At 41.1% G+C, this 22,788-nt stretch overlaps 3 protein-coding genes across 4 annotated transcripts; 1 reads left to right on the top strand and 2 right to left on the bottom strand.

Annotated features, from left to right (window-relative positions):
* Positions 1 to 104: 104 nt before the first annotated feature.
* Positions 105 to 4,939, bottom strand: aqp10a (aquaporin 10a). The gene is made up of 6 exons (XM_042489495.1): positions 4,856 to 4,939; positions 3,314 to 3,440; positions 2,826 to 2,963; positions 2,256 to 2,374; positions 1,956 to 2,173; positions 105 to 532 (listed from the first exon to the last, which is right to left on the bottom strand). Exons 1-6 carry the CDS (start codon positions 4,937 to 4,939, stop codon positions 322 to 324), a joined length of 897 nt encoding a protein of 298 aa, XP_042345429.1. The 3' UTR covers positions 105 to 321.
* A 1,296-nt stretch (positions 4,940 to 6,235) lies between these two features.
* Positions 6,236 to 16,138, bottom strand: si:dkey-92i15.4. 2 transcript variants are annotated; one of them, XM_042489492.1, is made up of 8 exons: positions 16,074 to 16,138; positions 15,287 to 15,391; positions 10,511 to 13,391; positions 10,215 to 10,410; positions 9,790 to 9,888; positions 9,466 to 9,700; positions 8,676 to 8,792; positions 6,236 to 6,830 (listed from the first exon to the last, which is right to left on the bottom strand). In XM_042489492.1, exons 3-8 carry the CDS (start codon positions 13,018 to 13,020, stop codon positions 6,667 to 6,669), a joined length of 3,321 nt encoding a protein of 1,106 aa, XP_042345426.1. In that variant the 5' UTR covers positions 13,021 to 13,391; positions 15,287 to 15,391; positions 16,074 to 16,138; the 3' UTR covers positions 6,236 to 6,666. The 2 variants fall into 2 exon arrangements, with proteins under 2 accessions (XP_042345426.1, XP_042345425.1); XM_042489491.1 differs by lacking the exons at positions 15,287 to 15,391; positions 16,074 to 16,138 and adding an exon at positions 14,472 to 14,607.
* Positions 16,139 to 16,969: 831 nt separating this feature from the next.
* Positions 16,970 to 22,309, top strand: c7h1orf43 (chromosome 7 C1orf43 homolog). Its single transcript, XM_042489496.1, is given in 8 exon segments — positions 16,970 to 17,214; positions 18,356 to 18,457; positions 18,711 to 18,819; positions 18,949 to 19,002; positions 19,423 to 19,442; positions 19,444 to 19,590; positions 20,146 to 20,204; positions 20,318 to 22,309. Coding segments are annotated over 8 exon segments (780 nt in total). The 5' UTR covers positions 16,970 to 17,151; the 3' UTR covers positions 20,544 to 22,309.
* The last annotated feature ends 479 nt before the right edge of the window (positions 22,310 to 22,788 follow it).

Below are 22,788 nucleotides of genomic sequence, written 5' to 3'. Positions count from 1 at the left end.
AGCTGGCTTTTGGCGTCTGGATCTTATGCCGAAAGCACTGCAAAGCGGAGGTATTTGACAACTGATTTGACGAGGCTGGTTTGGCACACACAATGCGACTCAGTTCTGCAACCTCACTGCTATAGATGCCACTAAATCATACACACTAGACCTTTAAGAAGCTAACTTTAGAGCATATAAATAAGATATTCCTGTTATTTCTCCAACAGAAGACAGAGTTGTGTGTGCGTCCAAAAAGTAGCAAAGCTCAGGTATTCACCTCTGCTTTCTCAAACATAGTTCACAGCCAGATTACTTTCTTTAAGTGTCTCAAAGTGACACTTAGAGACGTGCAGTCTTTAACTCTACCTCCTTCTCCCACGTTGTGCTGGGCTGCTTGATTTTGTCACTGATGGTGGAGAGAGTGGAGATGTTCTCAGGAGGTTCTGGGTCAGGCAGGTGCCAGTGGATGAAGATCAAATACATGAAAGTGCCTATAACACCTCCGATTAGTGGGGCCACCAGGGGCACCCAGAACCAGTAGTTGTAACACCTGGAGAGCAGACAGAAAGGAGTGCAGATGAGAGTCAGAAGCTTATTTAAAGAGGAAACAGTCATCATGGATACTGTATTGGCATGTGTAATTTTAAAGGGATCGCTCATAGTACAAACTCACAGAATTATAGAGAGCATCAAGTCCTAAAACCTAGAAATTAATTTCATTTTTGCACTCCCAGTTCCCTCGTCTAAACGAAAATGGGTTTTTTGAATGGGTCTTTGGTTGGAAGTCTGAAATAAGGTCTATGTTTAAAACTAGCTTAAGAGACTTCCATGTTTTCATCTACAACATAAAATACTATGATAAATACCCCACTTGTGAACTTAAAAGCTTTTATGTGTCTTTAAAAAGGCAGTTTGCTTACAAGTAGCTAAAAAGGACAACTGCACCAAACACGGCTTGTTGTGGTTAGGACATTAAGTCGTGCGACTGTAGTGTTGTTCATTTATAGTCTAACAATAACTTTTCACTTCTGGTGATTGCATTTGGGCTTCCAAAATCATATATATGGTATTGATTTGTGAAGATTGTCTCTCTGAAGAAAATTAGTAAGTATCATTTTGTTTGTTGCAGAGCTTCTTTGCTGCTTTATTCCAAAATCCCATAAGCTTTTACACAAGAAAAACCAGGGCAAAGCTAACTTTGGCATCCACCTATAGTAAAATCATTCCCAGGGCACTCTGTTGCCCAAATCTGCAGGTCTACAGATTTTTTTGCCTCTTTTAGCCAAGTGTTTTGATTTTATGGCCGGTTTGGTTATATTTTTCCAGAGGCAGACAGTTTTACACTTCATGCCCAGCACCAAAGTGAGTTACAGAACAAATTCACTGCCTCGATGCACTTGCTCCAGTCAGGTGGCCAAACTGGATTTTTTAAATTATTTTTTAAACTACGATGATGACAAATCTACCTTCTACCTTCTGCTGTAGTAGTTACAGCATTGTAAGGCAATATTATGTTAGTGCTGTGTGTTTGTCCAGTATTTTTTGGGAGTTATTCTGCCCCCCAGTGGCTTAGGATCAACTAATAGAGCTTTAAGTAGATTAGATCAAGCAAAAATCTGCGGAACCACAGAAAAACGACAGGATCATAAATCACAGAGCAGCAGGTTGCATCATGGAGCAAACACCAGGTAAAAAACGATGCTCTGTAACAAGCTAACACTTCATGTTCCTTTGACCCTGCAGAAACAGCTGATAACCTCTAACATGTGATTTTCTGAGAGACACAAGGTCAAGGACTTGTGCAAATGGCAAACAATGTCCCTCTTCAAATGTGTTCAGAGTAGAATGACAGAATTGTGTAGAATCGTGTAAAATCTTTGATAAGAAACATGTATTCTGAGGTTATCAGCTTGGAAAGTTGTATGTCTTTAGTGCCATGTGCTTGTGCTTTATATGTAAGATAAGATACTCACGTGAACACCTCAGTTCCCCAGCCTGCAGTCAGTGTGAAGAGGCGCGGCCCCAGGTCCCGAGCAGGATTTATCGCAGCACCACAGTTGGCTGACATTGACATGGAGATCCCCAGGACAATCGCTGCCACTATAGCAGGAATCAGCTCTGAGGGAGCCGGAGTGTTCCTCTTTTCATCCAAACACAGGATGCACAACATCAGCATGCCGGTGCCCACCACCTGATGACGTGTGTACATCAATACAGAGTTCAATAAAGGAACAGCTGGTAAAGTTTTGATTCAACTTTAACGTCGCACTGACCTGGTCAAGGAAACTTCGGCCCAAAGTCAAATACTCTGAGGGATATGTGGCAAATATAGACGCTGTCTCATTTGGACCATAGACAGTCAGCACTCCTCCACTAAACTCCATTATAGCATCTAAAACACAAACGGAGAGAATGCAGCAAGTAAGACGACAGATTGAAATGTGTATGAAGCTTCTGTATTTGTTATATTTCTTCACTCATTTATTCTGGTCTTTAATTTATCACGGGTTTGCATGGGCAGATTATGAGGCATGCAGAAGGCACCACCACCTCTCCTGCATAGCAGCAAGACACACAGACATTTAAGTTATTTAGCTTCTCTTTGTGGCAGTTTTGAATCTTTTTGTAGTTTTTTCATTTTGCATCCCTTTGTAATTGGTTTCTGTTTGTAGCCATTGTAAGTCTCTGTGGTATTTTTGTGTCTCCTGTGGTTGTTTTGCCCCTTTTTGCAGTCACCGTGAGTCTTTTTGTGTCTCTTTGCAGCTTGTTTTTGTAGTTTTTGTGAGTCTCTGTACCGGTCTATATATGAATCATAAAGCGTTTGAGGTGCCAGTAGGACAAACCATAGTAGACCAGGTAGACGAGTCCTGATGCCACATAGGCCCCTAACAGCTGGGAGAGGCAGTAGGGCACCAGCCTTCCCCACGGCACCTGCTCCAACACACAGAAACTCAGAGTGACCGCCGGATTCAGATGAGCACCTACAGAGAAAAATAGAAAATGAAGGGAGCGGGAGACAGGAAGGCAGAAGACAAAAGTGAATTACAGTGAGAGAGATTGGACAGTAATGAAATCTCACATTATTTGTAGCCATATATTGTTTCAGCTCGACATCCGTCAGAGTGAAGACCCTGAAAAGGCAGACAAGGCCTCTTAACTGAAAGCACCACATAATAGTGTGATAAATCTACAGTGTGAGGCAGAAAACTGAATACTGCTGTACTTTATTTTATGTCCATCTTTCAAGGATGCCAGTTCAGAGTGTGATATTTTACTGAGTTCAAGGATCACAAAACGAGAAAAGTTAGTGTGGTTAGAGGTTTTTATTTACCTGTGATGCCCTTGGTGAGGTACATAGCCGACATCACGCCCACAGAGAAGGCCATGTTGACGGACAGGAACTGGCCTTTAGTGTCTCTGCTTGTCTTTACCTGCGCTGCAGCAGAGCAGCCGAAGAGCTTCACAGCAGACAGAAGGGGACAAAGTGAGCAAACCCCAAAAAGGCACCATTAAAGGTCAGAGAAATATTTTAAACTTACAGGAAAAAAAAGATATCGATCTTTCCATGACCATTTGCACAATTTGTAATGCCTTACTGCTCTAGTGATTGATTCATTATTTATAGGTCAAACAAACTTATCACAAACATTTGATGTCATTAAAATGTGATTAATACCCTCTTTTGAACTTTGAAACTGAACTGTCCACTTCTTATCTAAATTGCCATATAAATAAAAATCTGCACAGGTGACAGGAAATAACCACACATGAAGTATTTTATTTGTATTTATCTCATAAAACCAAACCAAACCTTCAGTAAGACCGTTTCTGATGAAACGTTATAGACTCTCATATCTAATTGGTAAAGGTATCATGACAATTTAAGTTTTTGGCAACAGTTGTTGGGTAAAGAAAAGTGCAGTGATGACGTGAAAGGCCTGTATGGATAACTGAAGTTTGGTCATGATGATAGACGGATTATGTTATCATTTTTCATCTTTTGCTCATCAGTGTTTTGTACACCCTGATTTCTCTTTTAGAGGAAACAAAATACTGTATACTGACTAAATCAAAATAAAGAAAGCATCTTCTTCACTTTACATATTAATAATGATACTGGGAACATTGTGTAAATCCCAATATCACCTTGATTTAATAATTTATGCTTGCATGTTTAAAATTTTCTCGTGGTTCAGTTGACATGTATAAAATAGATATATATTATATATTTATATATATTTCAAATACATAAATATGAGAACCTAAAACATATCAACGATAACGATCAACGATAACGACAATCAACAATAACTATTTTTCCTCTTACCTGTAGATTTATCTATCAATCTATATTGTTTTGGTGTGAGTTGCCAAGTGTTGGAGATCGTCGTCTGTCTTCTTTTGAATATAATGGAAGATAATCTACAGTTCCTGTTGTGAGCAGTTTCATGTTGGAACTATTTTCTTTAAGAGACTCGAGCTCGTGACAGCATGAGATGTAAACATGAACAGCGTCTTCCTGGGCTGAGCAGTAATGTTTGCTGGCTCAGTGGATGCATGCTTCCTCCTGCGCAATGGTTTGGTTGGTGGGTGTAATTTTGTTAAAATAAAACAGTTCCTACATGAAACTGCTTGCAACAAGATCTGTGGATTATCTTGGGTAACCGGCTCATGATTTCTGGAAAGACACTGCTGAGTTTTTTAAAAGTATTTTCATGGCATTTTAAAGGGATTTAAAGAAACTCAAAATGCTCTGAAAACAGCCTGGATCTTATCAGTAAATGGAATTAGACAATAAGTGAAATAAAAAAATTTTTTTTTTAAAAAAAGAAAAAAAGCCAAAAGTCAACTCAAAAACACCAGTGTTACTCACCAGCAAGATGAAAGTTCCCAAGAACTCAGCCATGCACTCTCGCACCAGGGCATTCCTCACTCTCACAAGGCGTCGGTTCAGCATTGTTAGAGTTAAATCCCTCTTCTCATCTCACACTGGACTCTGTCTCTGTTGTCAGACAGACCAGCTGTCTGTCAAGGAGCTGAAATGTTGCTGTTAGTGGAGGAGGTGTCAATACTGATGCTATTTAAAAAAGTTTCCTTTCACAACTTCCACCTGAGCATCTGAGGTGCGCTGTATCCTGTCTTTTCCACTTCTCTTTCTCCACAGCTGGTCAAACACTATTGCTCATTTATTGGGTAGTCACACTGCCGGATTGGCTGCTTCAGAGAGCGTAATGTGCCTCAGCTGTTAGAGGTTGCATATATTGAACAGAGGCCATAAACAGTGAGATTATGTGTTGATGGCACTGATAGAGGGCAATAAATCCCATTATATATACAGCGGAAACCTATGTACTCCTTCTAAGACAGCGGTTACAGATGTTTATGACAAATAAGCGTCTGTGTTTATTTGTCTTTGTGTTAAATCTTCATTAAGTCATTAAACTGTGTCAAGTACATGAGGATTTTACAGACATAAAAACATAAAATACAAAGTGTTTGGGATAAGTTCAATCTAGCTGAAAATGGAAACAAAGATAAAAGATAAAGAATAAAAACTTTTAGAAGAAAATTAATAAAAGCATGAAATGAAATGCAAAGAAAAACGAATTAAATACAATTTTATACATATACAGAGGTAGCTTGCCTGATCCCCTAATTGATTTCCATGAATTCTGTTAATAAATTTACAAATTATATGATTACTGGTGTGGCGAAATCTTCCTTGGTGAGTGTTAGGTGAGGCGGTTGAAGCCCCTCTCATCATCAGAGAGCCAGATGTCACCACAACCCCTCTTCACTGAACTCTGGACTCCTAATGCATTATGTAACCAAAATAATTGCTGTGTAGGAGTAATCAATCGGGTTATTGCTGATAATTTCCAAAGAGGCACATGACTGTGGCAGGTAAAAATGTGTTGACATCAGATAAGATAAACAGACATTTGATATGAGTCCCACATCCTCACTGCTTCGAGTACTGTTATTTTTATTGCTATTTAACCTGAAAACAGACTGTTAAGACATATTTTGAGTTTGGAGATTTGAATAAAAATGAATGATGATTGTCTCTCCTCAACATAAACCTTAGCATTGTGTTTGGACACATCCTCGGGTTGTGAAATCTTATCACATCTACTTTTGCGGAGTATCCCTGTTTGATAACAGTAAAAGGACAGATACCTTTACCCTTCTCCGAGCTGATAGTAAAATAATATCACATTACCTCCCTCTGATATAAGAATAAAAAGCATCATTTTAAGTTAGGATTTATTAAAAAGCAATATAATGTCTAAATTCAGTTAACATCTATTTACAATATATTACAACATATTTTAATTTTCAAGTGCAACGTGACTTGCCTTTAGCTGACAAAAAATGTCTGTTACAGAGGTTGGTTGACTTGATACATGTATGAGCTGTCAGTGCACTTAAATTATGGCTGGTACAAAAATATATCAGGACTTGAGGTAGATGTAATCCCATAGATACAGTGAGAAAAATTAAACTTTTGACTTGGGGTCCAACATTATATAGGGATTTGTGATAATGACTTGTATTGTTTAAATGGTGTTAGGCCCCGATGGCTCACTTCATCCAAGTTCCTAGCCACCAATGGATGGCTTTTAGTTTCATGTCCGTCATCAGTCACTGAACTTTACTGTGTGCAGAGCACCTCAACAATCCTCATGTTTCCAGATGTTTGAGAGGGCGACGAAGCACCACGTCCACAGGCCCGGGAGGAAGTCTTCTGATCATCGTCCAGGCCTCGAGGCGTCTCATCCCCACCACGCTCACACCTTCAATCTCTTCAACCTCATCACCAGGACACACCTTGTCAAAAGGACCTCCTGAAGGGGAAAAAGTGGATTTAATTAACATGCCTTTATATACAAAAAGACGTCAACTCAAAGTGGTCATAATGAAAGGTAATGCAGCATGCGTCTGTATTTAAAGTCCCCCTCCAGGCATGTTTTTCAGTATGGAAAAATACTCTATGATTAAAAGGCCTTTTGTTTTATACAATTTACATAAAAGAAAAAAAACTGAAAAAGAGGCTGGAAACACATCTACTCATTCTCCCACAATGAGAAATTATGGATCTGGTCTCCCATCTGTCCAACCTGTATGTACCAGGTTGACTGGTGAAAGAGTAGTGCACATCCAGACGAATGGCGTTCAGGGAAACAGAAAGATTCAGTCATGCAGCTTTGAGCCTCAGCCAGGGTCAGATTTTGATGAGGAGGCTGTTGTGCACCAAAATAATTGACTAGCAGACAAATCAGAACGGTAAGTGTGATAAGCGTGTTTTATTTGTTTATTCTGTATGTTAGCTTGTTAGCTTACAAATGGCAGGGGCCCACACAGAGATAGTGGTTGGGAAACTTACTATGAAGAGACAGGGTGTTCACTTTGGTCAATTTTACATCTAAAAACTGTGAACTCTATACAACATTTGCTGCCAAAACTTTTACTATGGGCACCATGGCATTGTTCTGACCCAAAATTCAGATGCCCCATTATTCTGAACAATGTCCCATTGGACCAAAAGCCCATTTTCACAATGGTCCATTATCCAAAATGTCCAGTTTTTCTGCAAATACACAGTCCCTGCAGTTAGTTTCAGTTTCCCTGCATCATTTGAGCCACTGATTGTGATTGTTATCACTGGCCCCTCATGGCTTTTCCCAGCTAAACCCAGACTTTCTACTGACCCTTTGCAATATTTCTTAGTGGTGTCTGAGCCACCAATCCCGGGCGTTTTTACTGACCTAACTCTGCTTTATCAGCAACTATTGTGCCACCAAATGTGAGTGTTTTAAGCCAAAACAATTAGATTTTCCTAACCATGACTAAGTGTTTTTTGTGCCTGAACTTAACCACACATTGACCTCAGCATTGTTGACAAGCGTAATGTATCTGAGGTTTACAGAAATGGACAATGAAAACATTTTTTCTGGTAATTGGGTTGTCCAGTGACTGAGAGTGTGTAGTTTTGACCATGGGCATTTGTTTTGGGGATTATAGGCTTTCTGTGAAATGGGCTTTTGGTCCCAGGGGACATTTTTCATGCTAATGGGACTTTGGGATTTTGAGTCATCGGAACAATGAGCGGTACCCTCACTGTGCTAATGCAAACTCTCGGCCTCTGTATACTGACAAGTCCACGCTGACTCGCAGATTTTACCGTTTTTCTTTTGCCCATGGTGTGTGGATGTCTGTTCCCGAGTCAATATGTTTTCCTGTATTGGCAGTGATTGGTTTTCATATCAGTGATGCAACTCATCTAGCTAGTCTGGTGTACATTTGAATCTCAGATTTAAAGGAAGTGCACAGACATTGTCCCCTTCAACTGAGGAATGTGGAAACACCTCTCTAGTGACAAACTTTGCACGGCCCTGTAAAGTCTTACATAGTAACTGTCAGAGATTTAACGGGAGAATAAACATGAGAAAACCAGATAAATACACATCTAGTGGGGGTTAAGTGATGACAGCAGGATTACTTTTGCACAAGTCTACACATTGTCTTGTAGGGAGAATCCTTCACAGTATCCCTCTAAGTATAAAATCTTGATCCACATAGGGTTGCTATTATATGATGTTTTTGAGGAGAGACCAAATGTCTAGTTTTCAAGTGATGTTCAAATCTCTGTTTCTCTTTAGAGATCTGAAATGCAAAGCGTAAATCCTCACCCTGAAAAATCTTCTGTACAGTCAGTGGTCTGTTCCCCAGACTGGAGTCGACACCTCCCTCCAGACTGAAGCCCAGATCTCTGCTGTTCTTCTCCAGACGCACACACAGACGCTCACCTGAAGGAGCAGCAAAAGCAGAAAAACACAGAGACAGTTATCTTACTTTAACCTGCTGCAGATTTAGGATTAATGTAAATGTAATCAATAAATTCAGTTAATACACAATTTAGAATCATCTGTATATGCAGACAGACAGGCAACAGAAGAAGACAGTCTTCACTCCCTAAAGCAAACACTAATTTCCTCAAAGGCACAGTATCATAGAGAGCAATGAAAGCATGGGAGTCTTTACCAAACACAGAAATCACTGTTTAAAAAGCAAACAGGGAAACACACCTTGGAAAATCAAATTAGCGAGATACTGTGTGTTTTGGAGATTTATAGTTTTTGCTGCGAACTATATTGTATGTTACTAAAATTTTTGATCCAAACATACACACGTACTCATAGAGGAATACAGACATTTATCGCATATCATATTGTCTTATACAACTGCATGTTTTATGTTTGCTATTTGTGTTGAACTTTTGTCCAATCTATCTTTTTAAATGCGTTATGTGTATTATGTGTTCACAGTCATGTTTAAAGCATGTTTTTAAATGTGTTACTTTGTGTGGACTAAAATTTTCAATGTATGTTTTTAAATGTGCCGGACGGTTAGCTGTTCTTTGGGGAACAGATAATGGGAACCCTGACAAATAAACGAACACATAAAAGTACAATGTCTCACCTTCCTGTGTTGGCGCCTGATTCTTTGTCTGTGCACCCCCCTTACAGACACCACTAATCTCTCCCCTCCTCAGGACCACCACCCCCATCTCGCGAGTCTTTGCTCTCCTCAAGACCCTCAAGGCCTCCCAGTGGGCGTAGCCGCACAGAGCTGTGCCGTTGATTGACAGAACCTGGTCGCCTTCCCTTATGGAGCCTTCCTTGGCTGCAACACCTGAGTGAAACACCCTGTGAACCTGAGAGGACATTGAGGGACAAATGAAGAGACTGCGGACAATTTATTTAAATACTTTTCAGGAGAAAGCAGGAAGGGGTGTTTCCTTACAGTGACAGGCTTGTTCTGGTCTATGCCTCCCGCCACACTGAAGCCCAGTCCTACTCCTATGTCCTTATGGAGAACCACCACCTGCACATCATTATAGTCCTGCAAAAAGGGAGGGTAGAGAAAATGTACTTTCATGGTAGTGAGATATTTCATGGAAACGCTAATGGCACACCAAGCCAGCAGTCGGCCGGGTTTCCCATTGCAATGATGAATACAGGCGGCCGGTGTCTGCTGGTGTGGAGGGGTATGTCCTCTCACGCAAGTGCAGAACATTGTATTTTGGTTTGCATTTATGTGCATGTTTATGGTCAAGACACAGCACAGTGAGGGCAACACAGCAGGGGGCTTTCATCTCCACTAGTGCACGGATGTCATTGGTGTGTTGGCTCAAAACCACAAAAAGTTACTTTTGCTGCTGTTTGTACCTGCAAATTGTTGTCCCCCACACTTCTGACATCCTCCAGCAGCCTCTCGAGCTCCTCACTGGGCATCACGGACACACAGGACAGGGCCGACATGTCTGAGCTCAGCGAGGCAGTTCGATGGCTTGTAGATTGCCATTCATCGCTGTCATTCTCCGACTCATAGTCCACTCCAGCAAAGTTACACAGGTCTGAAAGACTACAAGAAGAAAAGTCAAGTTCTGGGGTTAAAAACTGATGAATTGTTGTTACGAATACTTGCGGCAAAGCAGAAATGTGTTAAGATAAAAAGTACAAACCTGACACAGAAGCTCCTGTGGCTTGTGTTACTCGTGATGGTCACCGAGGACTCTCCAGAGTCTGAGTCATAGTTTGAATCCTCGTCCTTCTGTGTACTTTCATCATCGTCCTCATAATCATCTTCTTCATCATCCCAGACCTTAACCTGAGGAGTTAGGCCAGCTATCCAAGCATCCAGGTCCAACACCTGCTTCTTGCTATTTCGATTGGCTTTGTCGACATCTGGAGAGATGAGATCAGGGAGGTTGCTGTGGGACGAAGTGGCAAGGGGACAAGGGAGAGTTGGAGAATCCTGTTTTGGTGGAGTTTTGGTTGCTTGTGTTGGGACAGAGGTACTTTCATTTTTACTGTCTGCAATGGGAATGACATTTTCCATTTGTTTGGTGGGTGTCAGAAAAGGTGAGTTGTTTGGAGAGTTTTTTGGAGAGTTTGTTGGAGTCTTGTCTTCATCACTAACAGGTGAAGTAACCTCAGGGGATGTTTTCTGCACACTAGCAGAACTGTCACTTGAGTCAGATGGTAGCAAGGATGGTGGTCTCTCGCTTGGTGTCTCAGGACTTGAGATTTTGCTGAAATCTGTTTCGTCAATGTAGAAGTTTTTACGGTACCCTTGACCTCCATTTATTGGTATTTCTAGTGTACTCTTGAGTTTTGAATATTTATCTGCATCTTCAGCACAATTGTTACTGCTTTCTTTCCCTTCATTCTCAACTAAATGACTCCCTTCTCTCACTTTTCTCTCTAATCTTAGTCCAACCTCGTCCACTGAAAAAGACCTGTTTGACCCAAACTTATTTCCTGCTCCTGTTCCTTTCTCCTCAGTGTCACCATCTCCCTCTTTCAACCCTTCCCATTTGTCTCTAAATCCACCAATCCCTTTTGCTGACCCGCTCTTTTTCACTCCGTCGTGAGCCCTGCTGAGCTGTGTTGGCACAGAAAAGGCCCGTCTGGGCATCTGGGCCTGTCCTGTTGCCAAACCCTGAGTTCTCTGTGAGAGAGCCTCGAACTGATTGATCTTATTTCTCACACTGGCTGAAGAAGAGGATGACCTCTCTGGGAATCTCTTTCTCTCTATTGTGTTCATTGTGATTTTCTGTGGGTTTGACTCAAACACGTCCTCATCAGTGCTGCTACTCTGCAGTTCTTTTGCTCCATCACGTGTCTCTTTTGTCTTCTCATCAAGGCACTCATTACTCTCTGTCAATGTCCCATGTATCCTATTAGTCTCACTTTTTAACCCACTGTAATCCCAACTCCCACTTGCTCTTCTCTCTCTCAAACGGGACGAATCTCTCAAAGAAAATGACCTCCCTTCTTCTAAGAAACTGTTTGACTGCAGAGGTTGAGTAATTCCTGCTGCATCCCTTGCAGATCTTATCTGAGCTGCTACACAGTACCTGCTTCTTGCTCTATCCAGAGACCTTGTGCCAACTTCCTCAAATCCTTTATGCCAGTTAACTCCTCCATCCCCTGAATACCTGCTCTGGATCGGCCCTTGCCACTGAATCCCTGACAGTCTCTCCCTAGTCCTGCTCATCCCTGGAGAAAGTAGAGTCTCAGAAGTGTCTTTCTGTGTCCAGGTGAATGAGTTCCTGCTTTGCAGTGGACTAACGCTGCCTCTCTCTCTAGATGAGAGATGCCTGGGGAAGGTTCCCCCCGACGTCCTCTCATATGTAGAGTTTTTACTGGAATCCTCAGTTTTACCAAAACCAGATGACCCGTAGAGTTTCTCTATCCGCTCCGTTATACTCTGACCTCCTTTGGGCCCAAACGAAGACGATGTTCCACTTACGACAGAGCCAGATACAGATCCAGACAAGGACCTCAGCCTAGTGGGGAGAGAATGACCCCTACTGGCCCTGTCCAAAGTCTGACTCCTGTGACTCAATGGGCCTTTCTCCTGAACACTACTTGTAGCTGCAGACTTATAGGCCTGTATTGAGAACATCACTCTGCCCCTCACGCCTTCAACTCCTGTTCGTCTTTCATCCAAATCTCTTTTGCTTGACAACATGTCCATTTTGCTGTTATCAGGGCTTAATGCTCCAGATCTCCAATCTAAACTCTTACTTCTACTCGGCAGGTCGTATCTTCTCCAGTCTGTCCTGCCTCGGCTTTCAGATGCAGGGTTGCTGCTTAGGCTTCGGTCAGTGCCAAACTCTGTGATAGTTTTGCCTCCTGCGTCATTCTGGTTCAGCTTGTGGCCTGTTGTTTCCCTCCCCTCACTCTGACCTTTGACACTGCTCCCAATCCTGGCTTGATAACCAGTGACCACGGAATCCTCATCCTTGTTTGTCCCATTTGTGCCAGCGTACGTCCCACATCTCTCGCTCTTGCTGATTTCTTCTGTAGTCTCCCTCTCCTCCTCTGAAATACCTCGTGGTTTCCTCACACCTGGCCTGCGAGTGAGACTATAGGAGGGAGAGTTAGCTGAACGGACAGTAAAGCGTGCTCCTGTCCTCTGCCTGCTGTACTCGCTCACTGGAGCAGGGAGCATGGACAAGTCCATTGTCTGAGAGTAAACAAAGTTAATGACCTGCTGTCAAGTGCCAAATCCCAAAAAGAGAGCGGAAGAGTGAACTTGATATTTAAGCGAGTCCAAGCAACTGTCTTTTTGGCTGCAATCTGTAAGCGGTTTGTCTGAGTGCTGCAGCTGTGAGTGTGTAAAAACCAGTAGCACAATTACATGCGCCTAATTAGTTTCTTGCACAGAAACAAATCTTGCATTAAAAAGTTTGATATTTCAGCGATTCTCCTGATGATTATGTTTTGCAGAGTAGAACAGATGAGTCCGCAGGGCTCATCTGCTTGATTTCTTGCCTTTCTGTCCCTCAGTGTCTTCAGTTCTCCAGCACGACTTCAGCAAACGGCTCCCATTGCCTGCCAAACATAAAAAGTACAAATTTCCATCCTGAGAACGGATTGGGCTGGAATGTTGTGATATGTGGATTGTGGTCGCTCTGGCTCCTCAAAATGGTCAAACGGAATCACAGAGTGGTTAAGGACATTGAACTCCACATGAGAAGCATAAAGTGGACAGTGAATGGTGAAGATATGAAAATGATAAGACAGAAAAATAGGAGCAAAGAAAGAGGGCCAGAGAAACAAGTCAGTTGTGTCAGTTATGTCATTCTGTAATGCGTCCCTGCCCTCATGACATTCCCCTCACAATGACTCAATAAGCCCATTCACAGAACAGTGGGACCGAGATAGTGTACTGTGTTGCACACACATCATAACGGCTGTTTACACAAGCAACATACTCATGACTACCTGTCAGCGTCAGCTAAACCTGAACCAAAAACTGGAAAAACTCACCTGGCTGCAATCCACCCCAGTAAAACAATGTATTAAAGTTCCACATTAGTCTCTGTGCAGCACGTATCGGTCTCATAGAGCCACTGAAACTATGTAACAGTAGATTGAAGTGATCAGATAAGATGGACAAAGATGAGAACAAAGTCACTTTGATTTACATACACTGAGAGATAGATAGCATTACTGATGGACAAAGGCTCATCAGGGAGTTCACAGCAGTACACGATAGGCATTGTCAGTGAGCCAGTTGGACCATTTTTGAGCGTTAATCAAGTCAGAATAAGAATTCTACATCTCTACTGATATCAAACATAAATAAGCTTTCCAAACACAAAAAGAAACCCATATCAGATAAACACTGCCTGTGTGATTATATGGCTTGTAACTTTGGGCGACAGACTCTGCGGTGCTTTCCAACGCAGGTGAGTCTGAGTGTCGGTTTACAGAAACACCTGTTCTGCTAGGTCACAAAGCCTCCCATCTGTGTAGCCTGGGCAAAACTGCACAGTTTGCTTTAAACAACAATTGATGGGCAAGAAAGCAACAAATGCATCAAGAAATCAAGCACAAAATTCCCCTCAAATTCCCTCAGATGATTCCAAAATAGCTTATTAATGACACACACAAACACATGTGCCTTACCTTCTTTAGGACTTCTTGGCTTGCCCTAAAACCATCGTGTTGACATGTATTCATAATGATGGCAGCGCTCTGCAATGACATCAGCTCCTCTCGCTGTCTGTCTTCTTTTTCCATCAGCTTTGCATGATGGAGTGTGTACAGTGACGCAAACCTGCCACACTGGTTTATCCTCTAGTCTTGTCTCACTCTTACCCTCTCTCTGTCTGTCTCTCTTTCTCTCTCCTCCCCCTCCTATTGTTTTTTTCTCCCTCTTTTCCTCTTCTCACAGGGTAGCATTCCTGACTGCAGTTCAATGTGTCACCCACTAAAACAGCTCAACAGGGAGTGCACACACACACATACGCGCACACATATGCTTACATACACGCCCTGCTGACACTTCAGACTTCAAAACTTCCTTCTCACAATAGAACTTCATAGCTCAAGGGAGAGGAGATACAGTTCGGATAATTGTGTGAAACGCAGCAAGAACGCAATTTCACAACTTATAGTATCACCCCACCTCAAGGCATCATCTGGGCTGAGCAAGTATCAGAATACATAATAACAGAGCACCTTTAATTGGGACCAGAGACCACAAAGAGGTCACGTGGACCCAGAAATACCAGCAGGGATTAATATTGTTAAACGTACACCTCTCGTATGACATATGTTTAACAAAACAAAACTCAATTGTAGATGTGCTTGTTGAGAATCTATGTGAGTATAATGTCGAGGAGAAAAAGATCTAAGATGAAGATGAAGAAGAAGAGCTGCAAGAGTACAAAGAGCGAGCAGACACATATATAAAAAAAAATAAAAATACCAGTACTTACAGTTTGGGTTGTCATGCAGAAGCTCTTCTTACTGCTTCTCTTTTGCATGCACCTGCTACTGTCTTCCGTTGAGACAGAGGAAGCTGTGGTTTCTACATCACTCTGCTGCAAGACCAAAAAACGAGACGTCTTGATGTGTCTCTGTACCCATCAAAAGTTACACTGAGACACTGATCTCAGATCGAGTCTTGGGATCGCAGTGATCCAATCAGTGATCAGCCGTACAGAAAAGAGGGCTGGTGGGTCGCATGGTATTCTCAGGACAGAGATAAGTCTGTGTAGGGGTAAATAGCTCCACTGCGACTCCACAGACACCCACCCTTGTCCCTGACAGAAGAATGGTACTCAGTGTCTCTGCAGGATGCAAATGATTGTCCTGCTCACACAGACACGCTGGTTCTGCATATTCATTCTTTGGGGTGTAGGACTCAATGGATAATGTGAGGAAGGGCAGTTTATGGTATTTAATCAGTAGATCACGGGGTATAAATAGTCTACAATTTAGTTTCACGTTACACAAAAATAAACTGCAAGAATATGATATTTGGAGAATTTGGGTAGCATAGGGTATAGGTAGCATTTTGTTCCTAATGCACCTGGTGACATCATAGTACCTGCATCCTTAATTTATACGGTCTTTGGCAGCCATGTCCAAACTCAAGCCCAGGGACCAACTGTGGCCCCCAGGCCAATTTTCAGCGGCCCCTGGCTTGTCTTTCCAAACATATTGTATGATAAACACAATATTGGTTAATCAAACAAGATCACTTTTGATATTTTCACTCACCTCACGATGGAAGGACCACAGTACAGTTTGTAGACATGCACCATGTAGGAACCCCGTGGGCAAGGCTTCTGTGTTTTCAGAAACAGAAAGCAAATAAGCTAAAGAACAGTTACCTAACAGCAAATATTTCCTGCAATGTAGCAGATATGGCCACAGCACAGGGGTGTAAAGTCAACAGCAAGAGCTGCGGCTTCCAGGAGTAGTGGAAATTTAAATACTATTTTGCTCAAAGATGAAATAACTGCATTTGGGTCATTTGCATGCTTTTTCCCCTCCAATAACCCATACGACACAGGAAGGAGATGGCCCCATGGTATTTTCACATTCAAAAAAGCTTTGACACCCCTGGTCTATGGTACCGGCCAGGAAGAAATTAAAAATAACTAAATGCAAATAGGGGCAAAACAACCACAAAACGAGCAAAAAAAAAAAAAAAACAACAAACAAAAAAAAAACCCACACTGAATTACCCCAGAGACAAAAATACTACAAAGAGACAAAACCACAAAAAGACAAACTAAGATGACGAAAAGATTTTTTTTAAAAAACGACAACACAAAAAATAGGCTAAACAACTATTAAATGTTTGCCTTGCTCCTATGTGGGAGAGGAGGGGGGGCTTTTGCACATCTGCCCTGGGGCCCATGTTTAAATATCTGCCCCTGCTGTGGTCATCTTGGTGTTTATGTGACTGTTAAAGCTGGAAATGACAGGATTCACTGTTCACTACTTTCCGTCGCTGGTGTTTGTTTGTTTATTTGTTTGTTTATTTGTCGTTGTGAAGTCCCTGACAACAGCAGGTGGCAGAAGAGGCCAGAGAAACGTCAGAACCTGACGTCACGCCTGCCTGTACCGGTCACGTGACTTTCACGGAAGTCAACAAACCTGGAGACGAGAGAGATGTTACAACGAAAAGCACTTTACTTTGTTTTACTTCCCCGTTTTCTGTCGTCCGTTTAACTTTTGCTTCATGCGTTTTAAAAACGAGCACTTAAATGAAACTGTTGTCCTCTGAAAGTGTTGGACGTACTTTGCGTCGTAACGTTTAGGTGAGTTAGTTTGGTGAAAACGTTTGAAAATGCGGAATGACTCTCTTCTGTCGAGTATTAATGTGGTGCTCGTTATGGCCTACGGCAGCCTGGTGAGTCTGTTTCACTTTATTATTGTGTTATAACCAGTTTAAATCATTGTTATGTATTTTTACCATTGCTTTAGCTTAATTTACACACTGTATGCAAAACTTAGGATCAAATAGCTGAGCTGTTAGCACTTAAATACTGTCCTTAAAGTGCAAAACGCAAAATCCAATAACACAGCATATAAGACTTTAGTGTTGTTTACAAGACTATGAGATCACCAGATTATTGCAACATGGATTTGCAAGCATTTATTAATCCAGGTGAGCATCCCTACAACATAACTGCTTACCTACTCACCACCATTATTATACATCCATGTCCTCTTGTTTACTGTCAAACAGTTAGTTACTATTAATACTGTTAACTGACAGTAATTGAAATACACAGTATATTTTCATTGTCAGAAAAAGTGTATTGTTGCAACAAAACGCATCAATTTGCCATTTTAAAATTAAAGATTTAATGTAGTCTTATGTCATACATAAGATATTACATTATCTATAGTACATTACATAATACTGTAATCCGTCAATATTTAAAAACTTTTTCAAATATTGTAAACAGGTTGCCAGCAGATGACAAACAGAACCAAACACACACAAAAACAACAAATTAGTTGCAACAGATAAAATGTTTTATTACACCTGCCACACATAATTACATGTTAAATGTGTTTTAGTTAACTGCTAAAAAAGTTACTTGTTTCTCATACAAGTTGGAGTTTCTCATATGTGCTGTTAACCTCCTGGAATAAATAAAGGTTAAAAATAAAAATAAAGATTATTGTCTGGGTTTCATTTATACACAAACAAATCAAAATTACATGTTCCTAACCACAAAATAACGTTTAAGTTAAGCTCTGTTTTAACATTTCTAAAAAGGAAGTCCAAGAATACATGTAAGCAGTTCTTACTTAAAAAATGCAAAAGCAATGAAGAGTGCCCATGTATGTAGTAAGTCAGGAAAAAACGATTTTATCAATTGTTATTTATTTTTTTAACATATGCACTAGTATATTGTGCATTTCCTTTATCTTTGGTTCTGTGTACCATTTATTGGCATCCTGTTCACTACAAAAAATAAATAAATACATTAAATGAAAACTTTAAACTGTAGTGTAACCCACTCTTTATTTTTCTCTAGGTGTTTGTTTTACTGTTCATCTTTGTCAAAAGACAAATTATGCGTTTTGCCATGAAGTCTCGGAGAGGGCCACATGTTCCTCTTGGCCACAATGCTCCTAAGGTAACTAACACACACACTCACACACTCACACACACTCACACACACTCACACTCACACACACTCACACACACTCACACACACTCACACACACACACACACTCTCACTCTCACACACACACACACACACCATAATGAACCTGAAGCCTGATGCTGTGCTTTGTTCTGCTGATTATTTATGTTATTATTTCCCTGATGATGGATTAATAATGAAGTACCTCTTACAGTTGGATGTCTCTTGTTATGTGTCCTGTAGGAGCTGAGACAAAAAATTGAAGCCAAACTGAGCCAGGTCCAGAAAATCCACTTTGAGCCTCGTCTGCTGTCTCCAGATGATGACCGACTAAAGCACAGAGAACAGCCTGGTCAGACAGACATAAAATTCAAATGCATACACGCTAGTGCTGAAACTGTCTACATGAATACATTTTATGTAAGTGACTGTCTGTGTCTGTGTGTGTGTGTGTGTGTGTGTGTGTGTGTGTGTGTTGCAGGTTCCCATGACTACCTGTACAGGATGAGAGCACTGGATGCCATCAGAGACACTGGTAAGCTTTGCTGTCACTCTTGGGAAGAAACACTGGCTCTGACATAGACGACACGAGCAGGGGAGGATAAGCAGGCAGCATGTTCCATTTGCAGCCAAGTAGTTCATTTTAAGGAAGGGAGTTTAGTTTGTGTGTGGTGTTAACTCTACAATGAGAAAACAATGTGTTAACAATAAACCAGGCATCAACAGATAAAGCATCATGACACAAACGTGGTGGCTCCTGTGCAGGAGAGAAAACAAAAACCTCTGAATCAGTCAACTGATTGCACCTGAAGGAGGTGGAGCCTTTCCAGGCAGGAGTGTTTGATTTATCCACCCCACCTCAGGTGGGTCAGGTGATCTTTCTGGGGACTTTTATCAGGCACAGTTTAGTTTTGTTGTCATTACTGATTGCAGCACCTGTGCTTTCTGTCAACAGATCTCCCTTTCCGTGAATTGGGGGGGCACATCCACCGCCGTGACGGGTAAACGACTTCGGACGTGGCTTCTACGGCTACGAAACTCAGAGTGCATGTTCCGAGATGGCCTGAACTCGCTCATCGACAGAGTGCTTTATGGTACCCATCCAGCACTCTGTGGGGACGAGGTACGTTTTTCTTTGTTTGTTTGTGTGCTTGAAATTCAAAAACGTCATGATGATATTAAAATGATGAATAAGACTCTAGACTGATAATATCACCACAGGTAAGAGAAAAAATATTCCATGGTTGTAATCATCATAATAATAATAATAATACCAATAAATGACTTCAGGGTAAACCTTCCATTTAATGGTTGAAAACACACTTTTTTATGACTAATGTTTACATCTTTGCATGTCTCTGCTGGTCATTTGATGCTGTGAATTGAATTAAAATAAAATTAAATGAAAATAATTAAAATTAATTAAAAAAAAAACTAGATAAAAAAGAATGGACTAATTCATATACATATGGTAAAATTAAAAAAGATAATATTTGGAAAAGTCACATTTGTTTTATAACGGTACCTGTGGTTGATATGTAGCACATAACATTTATGTTGTATCCTTATGCTGAGCATGATTTTCCTTTTTACCATAGAGCCCATCCTGGTGTGCATAGTATTTTGTGATTGCTTAAAAAGCTGACAAATGTGCTGATGTCTTGTCTTTTGTCTGCAGGCTTTTGGTGAAGCAGAATTTTTGAAATATCAAGAAGCTTTGACTGAACTGGCCTCCGTGTGAGTAAACACAACCTTTTTCTCACAATGTTCCTTCACACTTTTCCTCTTCATGCTAATCCCATCTTGGAATGTTAATCATGCACAATCGGCTTCTCCCTTCACTGTTTTAGCGTCAAGTCTCACAACAGCAGCAGCAGCAGCAGCACTCCGAGCCAGTACCACCAGTCTGCAGCCAAAGACCTGACCAGCAGCGTGGAGCCTGCGAGCTCGTCCTCTTCCCCCACCCAAACCACCTACCTCACATCTTCAATGCAGCAGCGCAGCAAGCGGCCCAGACACTTCCTGGAGCTGAAAAACTTCAAAGACAACTACAACACTCTGGACAGCACGTTCTGAAAATCCTGTCCAAAAAAAAAAAAGGTCAAAGACGCGGTATAGCTGCCAGAAATGAAAGTGCCTATGGACGATGAAGGGTCACCGTCACCGGATAGTTTAGAGTAAAATGACAAAAATACTGCCTTCATGTACTAACACATATTGCCTGGTTTAACGCATATCAGGTTCAGTGCTCTTTATCTCAGTGTAGCTTTGGCCTATATCCTGTATTGATGCATGCGTGAGCGCTTTAACCAGGTAGAAAAATGACTATAGTGAGTGACTATAGTACGTAGGGTTGATTTGACCAAAATGCAACCAGAGCTACGAGGCTATGCAACAGCATAAGACAATCAGTTTTTTTTGCACAATGTAAAAGCCTATGCAAACTTGTTACAATTAACCAACTGTATTTAAACACGCTAGTTAGTTAACAATATTTGTGGAGAAAACCAGTGTTAAAAGAGATACTTCCCCCCCAAATCAAAAATACATATTTTTCCTCTTACCTGTAGTGCTATTTATCAATCTGGGTTGTTTTGGTGTGAGTTGCCACCTTAAAATTAGTGTCTATCTGCATTCTGAGCAGTTTTGAGATTCATATACATATAACTTACATACTTAATACATGTAACTTTTAAAAAACACCTCACAAAATGTTAAAAAAAATTGTTACAGAATGAGAACATATAAATAACTCAGCTACTCGGCTTGTGGAGCTCAAAGCACAAAAAATAAAATTGAAAAACTCAACAGTGATCTCTTCTCAGATATCATAACCTGGTTACTCCAGATCATCCTCAGACAGTCGTGGAGGAACAACTTTCTTTCTACATCCACCAAATGTATCGATTCACAAAGGAAGCGTGCATCTACTGCAAGTTCATATAGTGTTACAACCCCCAGCCTGACTCAAAACTGTAAGAGATCTAAAATAATTAAACAGTCAGGATCAACAGAAATCAACATTCAACTCTTTACAAAACAGACAGGTTACCATCAAACAAATTACTCAACAAAACCTACAAACACAAAACTGGTGGGTTGGACCAGAAAGAGAAATTTGAAGGGAAGACACCCACACCAGCCCACAAGAGGTGGTAATACCTGGGCTCCTTCCTCTAACCTAAAACCCCAAACAACTAAACCTAACAGGGATAAAGGCACAAAAACAAGACAGTCCCACCAAAAACTAGAAATATAACAAACTAACTCATAATCGTCACCACATGGCCGCTCCTGCCAGGCTGGAGGATGAGAGAAAATGAGCAGATATCCCTGTCCCTCCTCCTGAAAGGTTTCCCTCAATCAGGGTAATCAGCTCCACCTGTGAGGACTACGCAGTCAAAATCTATGCAATGCACAACATAACCAGCAGGGGGTGATGGTGCACGTTACACCTAGCACCACTGAGTGAGCTCACTTTACAGCTCAGTTGAGGAATACGCCAATAATGTTTAACTCTTATGCTTTCACAAACCTTTCGCCACTGAGTCGATGCACGCGTCCTTCTATATGGTGATGTATTTGGTGTAAGAAGTTTGGTAGAGAGAAAATAGTTCCTACATGAAACTGCACACAACAAGGTCTGCAGATTATCTCGAGTAACCGGGTCATGATTCTGGAAAGAGACATTGCTATTGAGTTTTTCAAATGTATTTTTTGGCGCTTTGACCTTCACAAGCCGAGGGTCATCTAGTTCTTTTACGCTGAAGAGAAGGCAGACATCTCTACGGCCGATATCTCCAACGATCGGCAACTCACACCTAAACAATCTAGACTGAGAATAGCACCACAGGTATGAGAAAAAATATTAATTTTTGATTTTGGGGTGAACTTCCCATTTAATGGTTAAAAAAAACCAGTTTATGTCACTTATGTTTACATCTTTGTATGTGTCTATTGTTCATTTGCTGAATTTTTCTGTATTTGTGTCGCCTTAAATGTGTTTCACAGAAGCCATATTTAATGAATTTTGACAAATAAGTGCTCTTTGGATTTAATCAGTACTCAGTGCAATGTATTTTACAGTATTCCAGTGCATTAATGCATTCTGAATGTTGCATCAGGGGAAGTTTTTTTTTAAAGGTAGCCTGGCCACCAGATGTCTTAACTGTGGTGTTTTTTTTGCTATTCAGGGCTCCCATCAGGTGAATAATTTAATTTTCTTTGGTTCTTCTAGTACAAGTTGCCTTCCAAATAAAAACAGTGTCATAGAATAAAAATGTCGGTCAGTATTTTTGTGCAGCCTCCAGCAGAGGGCGCT

This window comes from Plectropomus leopardus, chromosome 7, assembly GCF_008729295.1.
Source record: "Plectropomus leopardus isolate mb chromosome 7, YSFRI_Pleo_2.0, whole genome shotgun sequence".
Classification (NCBI taxonomy): domain Eukaryota; kingdom Metazoa; phylum Chordata; class Actinopteri; order Perciformes; family Serranidae; genus Plectropomus; species Plectropomus leopardus.
This window is presented reverse-complemented; position numbering and strand designations above follow the sequence as displayed.